Here is a 15,897-nt window from a genome sequence, read left to right on the forward strand (position 1 = left end):
ATCAACATCTACCACTTGAAGTGGAATGTGGATATTTAACCACCATTTAAGTCCCTTTTACTGCCCCCACCCTGTGATGTAATTGTCTAAAATACTTCCTCTACATACACTAAGAACCACATCAATGTTGTAATTTACTTTAACTTTTAAATGACAAGTATAATTGGATATTATACTTGTCTTCCATAACAAGTTCAGTGTCTACATATCTTCTCATTTATGCAACATCCATTCATCCATGAACTTGTTAGCCACTTTTCCATCCACTATGCATTCAATGCATCCATCTGTGATCCTTGAAATTCATCTGAAACTTGTTTCTAACATACTTGAGTCTGACCATCCTCTGCGATCTATTCTCTTTCCTTTCCTTTTTAATTCATTCAGATGTTGTTTTGTAAGTGTTTACATTTATTTCAAGTAGTACTATCCCCAACTGAACCGTAAGCATCTTGGCAGTGGATTTCTTTTTTTTTTTTGAGACGGAGTCTCGCTCTGTCGCCCAGGCTGGAGTGCAGTGGCCAGATTTCAGCTCACTGCAAGCTCCGCCTCCCGGGTTCACGCCATTCTCCTGCCTCAGCCTCCCGAGTAGCTGGGACTACAGGCGCCTGCCACCTCGCCCGGCTAGTTTTTTGTATTTTTTTAGTAGAGACAGGGTTTCACCATGTTAGCCAGGATGGTCTCGATCTCCTGACCTCATGATCCGCCCATCTCGGCCTTCCAAAGTGCTGGGATTACAGGCTTGAGCCACTGCACCCGGCCAGCAGTGGATTTCTATTCATTTTGTATATTTCCCCTAGGACCTGTTGTGGTGTTCTAGCATCTAAGTGATACCTAACTCTACAAATTACTACTGATTTAAAAAATAATTCAGCCACCTACGCACCCACTGGATGACGCACCAGGTTTTCCGCAGAACTTCCTGTACATCTAGCCCTACCACCCAAGACACCTGGACCCTGAGGAACCTGTGACCATGAGTTGTTTCTGAAGAGCAAAAATTCTGAGATCAAAATTCCCTAATCTTAAACAGCTTGCTCTAAAAAAGTATTCCAAAACATTCTTAGAAAGTCTTGCCCCAAATATTAGCCACAAGATTGTCATATGCTTTCATAACTCCTTTGTGTATCCATCTAACATCACACACATACCCTTGTACATAGCTAACACATTATATTCAACTACCCCATTGTAGAAGAGGAATAATCTATTTCCATATGACTTTAATAATGTTCCCTAAGTAATTAGTAATCAAGGTTTTCTTCAAATTCAAATTAACAAATGTTTGTTAATCTAAATAATATACATATTTATGGATTTATATATGTATATAATCTTTCTGTAATTCAGTTTTTAACTGTGAACTTTTACATGTCGGAAGCAGTGAAGGACTCAATGTCATAGTACATTTTGATAGTATTTGATAGGCTTTTTCAGGTCAATTAATTTAGTTGCTTGCAAATATAAATCAAGCTTGCTCCAGTTCCACAAGGACTCCACCACAGTCTTTAGGATGGAGAAAAATCACTGGTTTTCCATGTGCTCCTATTTTGACCTCTTCACTTAGACTGCGGATCTTCTTTGTTTTCAAATCCATCACAGCTGCATTAATATTATCCACCTTAAGAAAAGGAAATACATTGAACACATTTGAGATCATAAAATACCAACTTACAGTATTGTAATATTCAAAAAAAAACTCTGAGCGCTCATGCAGTCTATCTCCTCTGCCTGTGGGCAGGACCATTCTTAAATCAACATTAAAAAAAAGGCTTAAAATTTCCAGAGAAGTAAAAGAAGTTACTAAATTTTTCTAGGTAAGCAACCACAATGCTTAGAATTTTCACCATTAGTAAGTGTTTCTTCTTATAATCTAAATCATGTATGATATACTTTATAATAGTTTATTCTGGCAGTACTATTAGTGAGATTGAAGACATTGATTTTGCCTGAGAACCCTGGGTTCCTCATCTATAACATGCAAATGAGGTCTAGCATATAAATTGACTACAGATTAAAATGAGGTAACAGATAAAAAGCTCTCAGTACAGTTTATGGCATAATAGGTACTTAGCAAATACGAGTGTTTCCCTGATCCCCAAAACTTGCCCTGCCAAAACACCTCTGACATTATCAAGATACACACGAAAATCACTATTAAATTGCCATGAAAATGTTATTCCCTATCTAAAAAAAAAATTCAAACTTTAATGTTTTTGCAGCCTCTTCTAAGTTATTTCTATTTTCTTCATACTTATGGACACTCTAGGAGGAGCGGATGTGTCTCTCTATACTTGACGGAGAAATGATCTGCCTCTATCTTGGGAAGTCACCCACTTAGACTGGGAACCTAGGAAATAGATGAAAAGGTATGATATGAATGGCCACATTCCTAGGCAGTCATAAATCACTAGTTTAATTAAAATCACTAGTTTAATTTTAAAAAACACAGAAGCACAGAGACTAGTATAACACCCATGTACCTACCATTCAGATCTAATAAATATTAACATTTACACAATTTTATTTCCAAAGAGCCAAGGATTATATACTGAATTCTAAAACCAGTCGAACAGCTAATGAGGATACTAAATGTTACATAAATAAGCTATGATTTCTTCATATGGCACATATTCTACTTATATTTCTGATATTTCTTTTTTAAACCTCATAGGTATATCAAAGTCACACGTGCCTAGATTCTGAACATGGCTCATTTCATGACATTTTGCACTGTAGCTGATTAATTCTCATCTTTTTCAGAATAGAACATGACCTAGAAGCTCGTGGCAGGAGCACCCCGACCCACTTAAGTGAGGAAAATTGGTCCTCACTGATGTCAGACATTGTCCATTTTATTTTTAAATTCATATCAATATTATTAAGCTTTTTTTCTCCTGTTAGGTGGGATTGGAGCAGTTTTTAGTCTAGGACCAATTTTCCTCACTACCAAGCCAAAGTCCTTCTGAGTACTCTTCCCAATGTTACGGAAATTACTATGACTAGTAAGAAAAAACTATCCCCACCTCTGTGTGTGGATTATTCCCTCCAATCCTTTCAAGGGGTTCTATTTCTAGCTTCCTAACATACGTGCAATACTCAGATGAAGACATGAAAGGTACTACAGATCTTTGGAGTTCACTCTCTGCAGCTCTCCTGCAGTTCTCCAGGAGAGAGCTGTGAACTCTAGCACCATGGCCTCCTCAGACTTCCAACTCCTATCTCCTCAACTCAGGGAGACCACTAAGTTCCACATGGATTCCCCCTTCCTGTACTGCAGTCTGGAAACTCTCTACAGCCAGTAAACTGGGTAAAACTGGGTAACTGTAGGGCTCATCTTGTTTGTTTACCCTCTCTCAGAAATCAATTCCTGTGCTGCCTGATGTCCAATGCCAGAAATCCATTATTTCATGTATTCCGTCTAGGTTGCTTATTTGTTTCAGGGAGGAGGATAAACTGATCTCTTTTACACCAACTTGGCCGGAATCAGAACTCTAAATTGGCAGGTTTTTTCTGTCAGCAAGTAAAAAGTGTCATTACATGTCATTCTATAATATGTCTTTTTTACTTTGATTACTTTTAAGATTTTCTCATCATCTTTGATTTTCAGTTTGACTATGGTGTGCTTAGGTGTAGCTTTCTTTTTTTTTGAGACAGAGTCTTACTCTGTCACCCAGGCTGGAGTGTAGTAGTGGGATCTTGACTCACTGCAACCTCTGCCTCCAGGGTTCAAGCAATTCTCCTGCCTTAACCTCCAGAGTAGCTGGGACTATAGGCGCACACCACTATGCCCAGCTAATTTTTGTATTTTTAGTAGAGACCAGGTTTCACCATGTTGGCCAGGCTGGTCTCTATCTCTTGACCTCGTGATCTGCCTGCCTCGGCCTCCCAGTGTGAGTCACTGCACCTGGCCTTTTTTTTTTTTGAGACAGAGTCTCACTCTGTTACCTAGGCTGGAGTGCAATGGCACAATCTTGGCTTACTGCAGCCTCCACCTCCTGGGTTCAAGTGATTCTTCTGCCTCAGCCCCCTGAGTAGCTAGTATTATTACCTAGTATGAGCCACCATGCCTGGCTAATTTTTGTATTTTTAGTAGAGACTGGGTTTCACCATGTTGGCCAGGTCGGTCTCGAACTCTAGACCTCAAGGGATCTGCCCGACTTGGCCTCCCACAGTGCTGGGATTACAGGCGTGAATCACTGTTGCCCGGTCTGGTGTGGTTTTCTGTTTGCCCTACTTGGGGTTGCTGACTTTCTTGAAACCATAGGTTGTTTTACATCAGATTAGTAGTGTCCTTGTCAACTATTTTTTCAATTATTGCTTCTGTTCTATTTTCTCTCTCTTTCTTTTCTGGGACTCCAACTACACTCTGCTAGAACTTTTGACCATGTCCTACATCTGTTTTATGCTCTATTCTGTTTTCTTTTTCTTCCATATTTTTTATCCCTTGATTTTGGAATTCTAGTTTCTAGAACTGTGAAGAGTAATTTGTTTTAAGCCACTAAGTTCGTGATCATTTATTACAGAAGCCCTAGAAGATGAATACAACTACCACACATCATACCGAAATTGAACAATGAAGTAGATGGATGGCTGATAGTGGGAGCTAAGTTTCTCACTGTTGGAATGAGAAGATAAAGGTCAGTGTGGTCTATGTGGTAATGGATTAGAGCTGGAGACATCAGTATACACTCAGGAGTTTATGACATTTCATGAATTCTATAATATAGTTATATATAGAAATGTGTATAGATATGTGTATACACACAGTATACACACATATATCTCCCTGCTGTGCTGGCTCAGTAGGCCAAGAACTAATGACCCCCCTAGTAGCAATAAGCACACTTAGAACCTAGATCTTGGCTTCTAATACCATTCTCCAGTAGTAGGAACCAGGGCTCCTAGATGAAATGGCTAATTACATGGCTAGGGCAAAGAGTAAAGATGAATTTGGAGCATCTTATATAGAAGATGAATTTGGAGCATCTTAGAGTGCCAGAAAAAGAAAGGAAGTGCTTAAAAAACAAACACAAAACACAAAACCAAAAATGATGGGGGTATGTCAAAGGGACACATGAATCAACTGAAAGAGCTCCTAATGGCCAAAGCTGGAACAATCTGAGGGAAAAAAAATAGTAGTATTAGATTGTAATGCAAGTCATAAAATAAATATCCACAAGTCCATACTGATATAACTCTCCATTCCTTAAGTGTGGGCCTTGCATAATGACTTCCTTCCAAAAGAGGATAGTATGGAGAAGGGGGAAAAAAGAACAGCCTTCCAGTGGAGAAAGCTGACAACACCTCTTCACCCGGGAGATCAAGATTAGTATCAACAGGAGTAAGTCATGTTGATAGCATGAATCCTTGATATGATGTGATTAGAATGGCACTTTACCTCTATGGTCTTTCTCCCCAAAATCAATAACATGAGTCTAATAAGAAAAATATCACATGAATCTCAACTAAAGGACAGTTTACAAAATAACTGACTAGTAATCTTCAAAAGTGTCAAGGTCATCAGAAACAAGGAAAGGAGATCCTAGAAAAAGGTTAGAAAACAAAACAAAACAAAAAACCAAGGAAAGTTTGAGAAACTGCCACATGCAAGAGAAGCCTCAGCAGATATCATGACTAAATGTGATGTGCTAGGGGTGGAGGAGTGGGGGAAGGGAGAGCATCAGGATACATAGCGAATGCATACAAGGCTTAATATCTAAGTAATGCATTGTCAGGTGCAGCAAACCACCATGGCATACGTTTACCTATGTAACAAACCAGGATGTCCTACACATGTATCCTGGAACTTAAGATAAAATTAAAAAAATAAAAATAAATGTGATGAGAAATCCTAGATGGGATCCTGGAATAGAAAAGGGACACTAGGTAAGAACTAAAGGAATCAGAATAAAGTACAGACTTTAGCTAATAATAATGAATCGGTATTGGTTCACTAATTGTGGTAAATGTATCAAACTATAATAAGATGTTCATAATTTTTTTAAAAGAGTCTGAAGAGATTAACCACCATTTATAATGACTGAGTCTTGTTTTTATCCTGATTAGAACAAATCAACTATAAAAAAAATTTGTAAATCAATCTGGGAAATTTAATTTATGAGCTGTGTATAGATGGTGCCAAAAGATTTACCTTTAATTTTGACTGAAGTGCCAGAAAATAAAGATGATAATGTCACCATGGTTATTTTGTATTTCTTAGAGATTCAAACTGAGTAAGGGTAAAATGACATGCTGTTCATTTAAAATAATCTAAGGAAAAAAGAAAAAAGATGATGTGTAGCAAGAGCTTGAAAACTGCTGAACCTGGGTGATGAGAGTACTGACACGATTTTTTTCCTGCTTCTCATAAGTTTGAACGATTTCATGATATAATTATGACTTTTTCCACAGTGCCCTTCTGAGAACTCCTATGCTACATGTGATTATGAATATTTTCATTTATGGAACATTCTATCCAAGTACAAGTATCTATAATTTTGACATTGCAACCAAATTTTTTAGTATACTCCTTCTTCAATATCCCTCAATCATGAATTACTTCAAGGATGGGCACAGTGGTTCATGCCCATAATCCCAACAATTCAGGTGGGGCCAAGGTGGGAGGATGGCTTGAACCCAGGAGTTTGACACCACCCTGGGAAACATAGTGAGGACCCTTCTCTATAATCAATCAATCAGTCAGGTGTGGTGACACACACCTGTAGTCTTAACTACTCAGGAGGCTGAGATGAGAGGATTGCTCGAGCCCAGGTTGAGGCTGAAGTGAGCTATGATGGTGCCACTGAACTCCAGCCTGGGTAACAGAGTAAGACCCTGTCTTGAAAAACTAATAAATGTCTAAATGACATTGCACTAGCATCTATTTCTACTTCTGTTACTGTTTCTATCAACTAACTTTGATTTTAAAGATCTTTTACCATATTTATCCTTCTGTTAGTGTTGCTATAAATTTTTTTTTTTTTTTTTTTTTTTTTTTTTTTGAGGCAGAGTCTCGCTCTGTCGCCCAGGCTGGAGTGCAGTGGCCGGATCTCGGCTCACTGCAAACTCCGCCTCCTGGGTTCACGCCATTCTCCTGGCTCAGCCTCCCGAGTAGCTGGGACTACAGGCGCCCGCCACCTCGTCCGGCTGGTTTTTTGTATTTTTTAGTAGAGACGGGGTTTCACTGTGTTAGCCAGGATGGTTTCGATCTCCTGACCTCGTGATCTGCCCGTCTCGGCCTCCCAAAGTGCTGGGATTACAGGCGTGAGCCACCGCGCCCGGCCGTGTTGCTATAAATTTTATGATTCTTTCAAGAGAACTCCTAATGCTTTGCTTGGCAGTAATAAAAAGAATAAAATTAAAATGTCTTAATTTTCTGAATTGAAAGTAGATGCAATAGTTATAAGAAATGCAAAGCAATTTGATTTGGGGAATTAAACCAGTCCCTCTACGTAATGAAAGTAACACAGTAATAACCCATCTTTTAAAAAAAGGGAGGTTTTCAAACACTGCATGTTCTCACTCGTAAGTGGGAGTTGAACAATGAGAACACAAGGACGCAGAGTGGGGAATGTCACATACTGGGGTCTGTCGGGGGGTGGAGGCAAGGGGGGTGGATAGCATTCATTAAGAGAAATATCTAATGTAGATGATGGGTTAATGGGTACAGCAAACCACCATGGCACATGCATACCTTATGTAACAAACCTGCACGTTCTGCACATGTATCCCAGAACTTAAAGTATTAATTTAAAAAAAGGGGGGGTGTTATGGTTTTTAAAAGCTGCTTTTATAGTCCTTCAAACAATTACAGAGTGTACCATATAGTTCTGGAAGACTCTGCATGCCATTAGTGAAAATCAGGGCTATTTTCCTTTTTTTTTTGAGACGGAGTCGTGCTCTGTCGCCCAGGCTGGAGTGCAGTGGCGCAATCTCAGCTCACTGCAAGCTCTGCCTCCCGGGTTCACGACATTCTCCTGCCTCAGTCTCCCGAGTAGTAGGTGCCAGCCATCACGCCCGGCTAATTTTTTGTATTTTTAGTAGGGATGGGGTTTCCCTGTGTTAGCCAGGATGGTCTTGATCTTCTGACCTCATGATCCGCCTGCCTTGGCCTCCCAAAGTGCTGGGATTACAGGTGTGAGCCATTGCGCCCGGCCCTTTACTTTTCACTTCAACTTCTTACCAGCTCTCTCTTTCCTTTTTCTTTCTTTTTTTGGTATTTACCTGTATCTGTATCCTCGGCTTCCCCATCTGAAAATGGCAATACCATCTTGTTTGTTTGAAGCTAAGTAATTAGGCTAAATAACTCTAACCGTTAGGTATGTAATTCTCAATCATCAAATTTTATGAAAAAGTAATAATGTACCCCTCTTAACTGTGCATGGCATTTGGACAGATTTAACAAACATAAACTTTTATTTTATATAAAGTTGTAATGGTGATCATATAATGAATGACTTCAATCCTCAAATTGGTATAAATCCATGAAAGTTAAAGTGAAAAGTCTGGACTAAGTATTTGTTCCAACTGTCTCTCCTCAAAAGCTAAAAGCTAAGTGAATTATGCAAGCCTAACACTGTCTCACTTTACATAGGGTTCAGAGAGTTCCTGTCTTCTTGGATTTACTTCAGAAGGGCACGTGTTACCTAAGCTTCCATACTGGTTATATAGTCTAGTGGGGGCTATGTGGAGTATCCCTCAAATGCTTGTCTCTGCTGAAATTTTCAGTTGATAGTAAAATATTTTTTTTAATTCCCTAGTTTATTGTGAAAAGCCAAAATGAGAATAAAATTTGTAAAAAAGGAGAATATTTTCCTTTCTTGATTGAAGAACAGACATTCCCCAGTATGTAGGAAATGAGTTACCTCACTAGCCTGTTACTTTAAAGTTATAACTCTTTTCTTTCCTAAGGAATATATGCTCAGTTAAAAAAGATCTGCAAAACATATAAAAGCATAAACAAGAAAATGAGTCCTCTATTGTCTGATCACTCAGAAAATAAAACTGCTATAATTGCTGCGTTTCTCTACCTTTTTTCTTAGTTTTTAAATACTATTAATATTTTTCTCATGTGCTTTTCCCCAGCAGCCTGCGACAGCAATTTCAAGATTACCTTGAAATCAAATCCAACATCCCTGTCTGCCACCGGGAAGCCAGGCTCCCATGATCATTACTACCTACTCATCTGACCAGCCCCTTTTCTGTCACCAGTCCCTACGGTTCTGCAGCCCCTCCCTCAGCCTCAGCACTGCACTCATCACCCTCCACATGCTCCAGCGGTGGGGCTGCCCTCTTCATCCCATCTGACTCCCACTCACCATTCCAGGCCACACCACCCCTGCACAGAGGCCTGTTACCCCATGTGAGCTGGGTCACTCCCTGTGCTGCAGTTCTCCTTGCCTTTCGTGGGACTCAACATTGTGCCTGGAAGCGTCCCAGTGGATATACATCCTCCTCCCTGTTTGGCCCTGACTCCCCATACCTGCCCCCAACCCCATGTGAACATCTGCCTCACCCTTCTCAGGCCCTGCTCCCATACCAGGTCACCCCCTGCGAGGACACTCAGCTTAACTCCCCACCTTAGTCACCATTTTCCCCTGCAACAATGCACTCCCCATGGGACCAGCCCTGACCCTCCATGCTGGGCGTGCCTTCCCCACAGTGTCGGTGCCCCTACCCTGCTCTGGCTCTCCCACTCCTTGCTGCCCCTGCCCACGCCCCTCAGGTGGATGCCCTTCTCAACATCCTTGGGCTCCAGCTCCCTGCCCTGAGCTGTGTCTCAGTCCATTCGGGTTGTTAGAACAAAATACCTAAACTAGGTAGCTCAGAAAAAAAACAGAAATTTGTCAGTTTGAGAGACCGGGAAGTCTAAGATCTAAGTGCTGGCAGATTCAACATCTGGTGGGGGCTTCGTGGTTCACAGACAACTTCTCACTGTCCTCACATAGTGGAAGGGGCAAGGGGTATCTCTGAGGCCTCTTTTATAAGGACACTAATCCCATTCATGAGGGATAGGCCTACTGCTCATGAGTGGGGCCTCAGGAATCATCTCCCTAAGGCCCCACCTCCTAACACCATCACTTTGGGGGTTATGATTTCGATATATGAATTTTGAAGAGACGTAAGCATTTCGTTCTAAGCTGGTCTCCCATGCTGATGCCCTCCTCACTCTGCAAGCCAAGATGCCCCCCTGGTACAAATGCACAAACCCTGCTCAGACATCTTGCACTTGGAACTCCCCACACATGGGCACTCAGTCTCTGGCTTCCCTGGGGCAGGCAGCTCTCACTCACGGACGCCCTCCTCACCCTGCCAGGGTCCCAACACCCTGCTTTAGGCCAGTCTGGTTCTCCCCATCTACATAAATGACTCTTCTGCTCTGTCCTACCTGAAGTCTTCAGGAAGGGAAGGAATGGGGAGCAGTCATAGATACTAAATACTATTTCCTTTTTTGTTTTTTGGTAAGTAGAAAGAAATACAGTCATGTGTCACTTGATGGGTACAAGTCCTGAGAAACGCATCACTAGGCAATTTCATTGTTGTGCAAACATCAACACACCTGGATGGTGGAGCCTACTATACATCTAGGCTATAGGGTACAGCCTATTGCTCCTTGGCTACAAACCTGTATAGCATGTTACTGAATACTGTAGGCAAGTGTAACACAATGGTGTCTAAACACATTTCAACACAGAAAAGGTACAGTAAAAATACAGTGTTATAACCTTATGGGACCTCATGTGGACTCATCACTGACTGAAACATTGTTATGCGGTATGGAACTGTATTTGGCTAAACTTGTAAGGTATGCTAATCATTCCTTATATTTCCTCTTTGTTTCAACTAGCACTACGTTTCAACTAGCACTATTACTTCTGTTTATCCTTTTGTATTTTGTAGGCTGTGTTTTAGTCAGTCACCTTTAATCCTCTCTGGAAAATGCGGAGCATGTGTGAATAAATGAAGCAAGCAGGCAAGCTCTGGGTAGACAGGGACTACTTGTTCAGCCACATATTCCCAGCACCTTCTACAGTGAAGGACAGAGTGATACCAAAAATACTTAACAACCAGAAAAATACAGACAAAGATACTAATCAGATAGAATTGTGCGGCTGAGCATGGTGGTTCATGCCTGTAATCCCAGTGCTTTGGAAGGCTGAGGTAGAAGGATTGCTTGAGCCAAGAGTTTGAGACCAGCCTGGGCAATATAGCAAGACTTTGTCTCTTAAAAAAAAAAAAAATTAGCTGGGCATGATGAGGTGATGCCCGTAGCTCAGCAGTTCCAGGTTACAGTGCATTATGATCGTGCCACTGCACTCCTGCATGGGTGACAGAGTGAGAGCCTCTCTCTGAGGGAAAAAATTGTAGAGGGAGAAGGGTGTCTGAAGGGTCCCAGAAAAGGGTCCTTCGGGAAAAGGAATGTTACTCAGGGGTTACAGAGCAGCAGCTGTTTACCAACCAGCAGGGAAGCATTTAAATATTTTTACAAACTCAATACAAATTTGAGTAAGTAAATATTTCTGGTGGCCCTTAAAGTTTTCACTGTGACACACTGTGCTGTCTGGGTAAACTCTCTAGAGAAAGCATGGCCAGCTCTGTCTCCTCAAGCAGAGGCACGCAGAAGGCAGGAAAGGCAACCCCCGTCTTGCCATCACAGGTAGCAGGTTAGGACCACAAACACAAGCTGTGCCAGAAAACAGTGGGTGACTCAGTCCATACACGAGCAAGAGAAGAGATGGAACAAGATGCCCTCTAAACTTCCTCTAGTGAGAGGTAAAGACACACAAGAAATATGGGTAAACCTCACAAGAGAAAATAGAAACCAAGTCAACCTCAACAGAAAAATGCTGATTAACTAGTGAGATAGTAATCCACGTATGAGAGAGGGACATTTCAGCAAGTCTTTGAGTCAACGAAAAGCTATGGAGCATGCGCAAACAGATACATGCTGAGTCAGAGGTTTTATAAGATCCTGGTGAAAAAGGACAAAAAGTATCCCTGTGATAATTATACAGGGGAAAGCCAATTCTCTGATGAGTGGTTCAACGTTTGTTTTCTTTTTTTTTTTTTTGAGACAGAGCTCTCGCTCTGTCGCCCAGGCTGGAGTGAAGTGGCATGATCTTGGCTCACTGCAACCTCCACCTCCCAGGTTCAAACGATTCTCCTGCCTCAGCCTCCCATGTAGCTGGGATTACAGGTGTGTGCTGTCACGTCCAGCTAGTTTTTCTATTTTAGTAGAGACGGGATTTCACCGTGTTGCCCAGACTGGTCTCAAACTCCTGAGCTCAGGCAATCCGCCCACCTCGGCCTCCCAAAGTGCTGTAATAGGCATGAGCCACCACACCCAGGTGACATACCACTTTTTAAAAATCACCAAGTGTGGCATCCATTGATGGCCTCCAGTACCTTTCTCCTTTTCCTCCTTTTAATTACAGCAACCCCCAAGTTTCAGCAGGGCACGTAACTGCCTAGCTAGAGACTACATTCCCCAGCCTCCCTTGCAGAGAAGTGTGTCATGTAACTAAGCTTGGGCCAATGGGATAAGGACAGAAGTGATCCTAGAGCATCTCCTTAAAGGTACTTGCCAGGTATTCCCACTCCACCTTCCCTTCCCTCTGGTTGGCAAATGGTGATGCCTGGAGCAACCTTGTAAGTCATGTGTCACGGACAGCAGAGCTGCCCATCAGCATAGGATAGCTAATATTAGACTGAAAACAGAAAAATAAAATCTTGTTAAGTCACTTAATTTTTTTGTGGAGGGCAGAGAAAGATGATGGTGGTGTTATACTAAAATAGCACCTAACCACTTTTCACACCTTCTCCTCTTACCTACCTTCATTTTATACTCAATACATTTGCAGGTAACTCTTCCAATCTCTGCTTTTGAATCTGTGGCATGATCACAGCTCACTGTAACCTCCACCTCAGCACTTCCTGGGCCCAAGCGATGCTCTCACCTCAGTCTCCCAAGTAGCCGGGACTACAGGTGCATACCACCACACCTGACTAATTTTTTGTACTTTTAGTAGAGACATCTTGCCCAGGCTGGTCTCAAACTCCTGGGCTCAAGCAATCTGCCCACCTTGGCCTCCCAAAGTGCTAAGATTACAGGTATGTATTAGTCCATTTTCACGCTACTGATAAAGCCATACTTGAGACTGGGCAATTTACAAAAGAAACAGGTTTAATGATTTACAGTTCCACATGGCTGGAGAGGCCTCACACTCATGGCAGAAAGCAGGGAGGAGCAAGTCACATCTTACGTGGATGGCAGCAGGCAAAGAGAGAGATTGGGCAGGGAAAATCCCCCTTATAAAACTGTCAGATCTTGTGAAACTTATTCACTATCACAAGAACGGCATGGGAAAGACCTGCCCCCATGATTCAATTACCTCCCACCGGGTCCCTCCCACAACATGTGGGAATTCAAGATGAGATTTGGGTGGGGACACAGCCAAGCCATGTCAAGGCATGAGCCACCACACCCCGCCAGTAAGTGTTAGCTGTTATAACTCTGTGCCTTTCCACATGCAATTCCCTCTGCCTGGAATAACTTTCTCCTTTTGTTCACCTGGGGAATTCCCTCACATTCATTGTAACTCACGCTCTGTGAGGACTTCCCAGTAACTCATTTTGCCAGGAGCAATCAATCTCCTTCATCTGTGCTACTGCAAAGTCACACATATCAAATCTACTTATCATAGTATATTGCACTTGAGTGTTTAAATTTCTGCCCCTCCTCACTATGGACATGACTCATATCTTATTCACTGCTAAATTCCAAGTACTTGGCAGAATACACATTGTAGGGTTTCATACATGTTTGCAATAATGAACTGAATACATCCTTGAATTCACTCTAGAATCAAACTACCTCTCCTCTGTATTAGAAATTTGGCCTAACAGGCCGGGCAAGGTGGCTCACGCCTGTAATCCCAGCACTTTGAGAGGCCGAGGTAGGTGAATCACCTGAGGTCAGGAGTTTGAGACCAGCCTGACCAACATGGTGAAACCTCATCTCTACTAAAAATACAAAATTAGCTGGGCATGGTGGCGCATGCCTGTTAATCCCAGCTACTTGGGAGGCTGAGGAAGGAGAATCACTTGAACCCAGGAGGCAGAGGTTACAGCGAGCCGAGATCACACCATACTGCACTCTAGTCTGGGCGACAGAGTGAAACTCCATCTCAAAAAAAAAAAAAAGAAAGAAAAGAAAAAGAAATTTGGCTTAACAATTATTCTATCAAAAGAATTGTCCTAGCAAATTAAATCGATGCATAATTGTCATTGCTGATATTCTAAAAGGCAGTTATCTGAACATGAACATCTACAGAAATGTTCTCTAATGAGACTTTTCTTGTCTAACATTTCTTCACATTCCTTTAAAAATTGTTGGCAGATGCAATTCAGAAGATCTTAAAAATCAGTCAGTAATTGAAAAGTATTGACTTTTAATAACAAAGAAGTTATTCGAATTTTAAGGAGAGAAAAGAGTTATAAAGTATACTTAGCATGTACATTGAAAGCTTTACTTTATAAAGTCTTTTCATTTGTTTCTCCTAATTGCCTTGTGATAGTAAAAACAGCTGTATTCCTGTTACATGGGAGGTCACACATGATCAATTCTAAAGCAGATTCTATATTGTGGCTAACTTTGGTGGCACTTACAGTGGTCACTGAATCCGGACTTCAAAAAAATACATTAATATTATATGTTAGAATTTTCTAAAGGGAAAAAAAATGTATGTAAGGATCCATCTTTGAGGAGGATGAGTATTATCATTCTCCATAAAGATCCTTACAAAAGTTTCTAATGACAGTGACCATAAGTAGTCTTAAAAAGTAAAAGACATATTTTAAAAGAGAGATTTAAATTACCAGGTATTAAAATATTAAAATACCTCGATGCAGATGTGATGCATTCCTCCAGCCTTGTTTTTCTGCAGAAAACCTGCAATTGGACTGTCACATCCCAGTGGATGAAGCAGTTCCATCTTGGTATTTCCCAGGTTGACAAAAACAACAGATACTCCATGTTCAGGAAGAGGGACCGCTTCACTCACCTGGGCCCCGAGAATATTCTTATAAAATGCTGCAGCCTTTTCCAAATCTGGCACTGCTATGGCTACATGATTGAGCTGACCCAGGTTCCACAAAGAACCTGCCACTTGATCCAAGGGCTGTGATGTGGAAGAAGCTCTTAATGCTGGAATAGGAGCTTGGAGTCTGGAAAAAAGCCCTGAAAAATTGAACAGCCATTGATATCCTTCTTTTGATAATTAATGTACTTCTAAATTGAATTTAAAAAACTAAACAAATAATGCATGCAAAAATTCGTTATTTATATATCTGTTCTTTTCAATTATTGAAATGAAACCAGGAGATAAATGGAAAAACTTACACCAGAATTACTCTGCTCTGCCCATTCAAATAACCGACTGGAATAAAAAAGCTAATTCTGAGCTGCAGTTAGATTTAAAACACAGAATAACATTTTTTCATAATGATTCATATTTACTGGTAACACTTAAAGAATAGTGGCATATTAAGAATTACTTGCTATTCTCTCTCTGCATTTCACAATGAAACAACATATTTAGTAAGAATAAGCAATTTTCTACCTGTACCCAATTTTTTATCTTATATTTTGTAATAAGTCCATTAAAGGTATAAACATACATTAAAAGAATACATACAGTACTCTTTAATGCTCTGTTGCCCAGGCTGGAGTGCTGGAGTGCAATAGTGCAATCTCAGCTCACTGCAACCTCCGCCTCCTGGGTTCAAGTGATTTGCCGGCCTCAGCCTCCCAAGAAGCTGGGATTACAGGTGCCCGCCACAATACCCAGCTAATGTCTGTGTGTATGTGTGTGTGTGTGTGTGTGTATATATATA

The 15,897-nt window shown here is 41.1% G+C and overlaps 1 protein-coding gene across 5 annotated transcripts in view; it reads right to left on the reverse strand.

Annotated features, from left to right (window-relative positions):
* Positions 1-1,189: 1,189 nt before the first annotated feature.
* MCEE (methylmalonyl-CoA epimerase) overlaps positions 1,190-15,897 on the reverse strand; it is a 19,205-nt gene continuing 4,497 nt past the window's right edge. For 3 of the 5 annotated variants that reach the window (XM_017865663.1, XM_017865661.1, XM_017865662.1), the window contains 2 exons: positions 14,904-15,241; positions 1,190-1,621 (listed from right to left, as the gene is read on the reverse strand). In XM_017865663.1, the coding sequence (XP_017721152.1) occupies positions 1,469-1,621; positions 14,904-15,241 (491 nt within the window). In that variant the 3' untranslated portion in view covers positions 1,190-1,468. The remainder of the gene's footprint in view (positions 1,622-14,903; positions 15,242-15,897) is intronic. The other 2 variants (XM_017865665.1, XM_017865664.1) reach the window with 1 other exon arrangement.

This window comes from Rhinopithecus bieti, unplaced genomic scaffold (assembly GCF_001698545.2).
Source record: "Rhinopithecus bieti isolate Rb0 unplaced genomic scaffold, ASM169854v2 scaffold_83366, whole genome shotgun sequence".
NCBI lineage: Eukaryota > Metazoa > Chordata > Mammalia > Primates > Cercopithecidae > Rhinopithecus > Rhinopithecus bieti.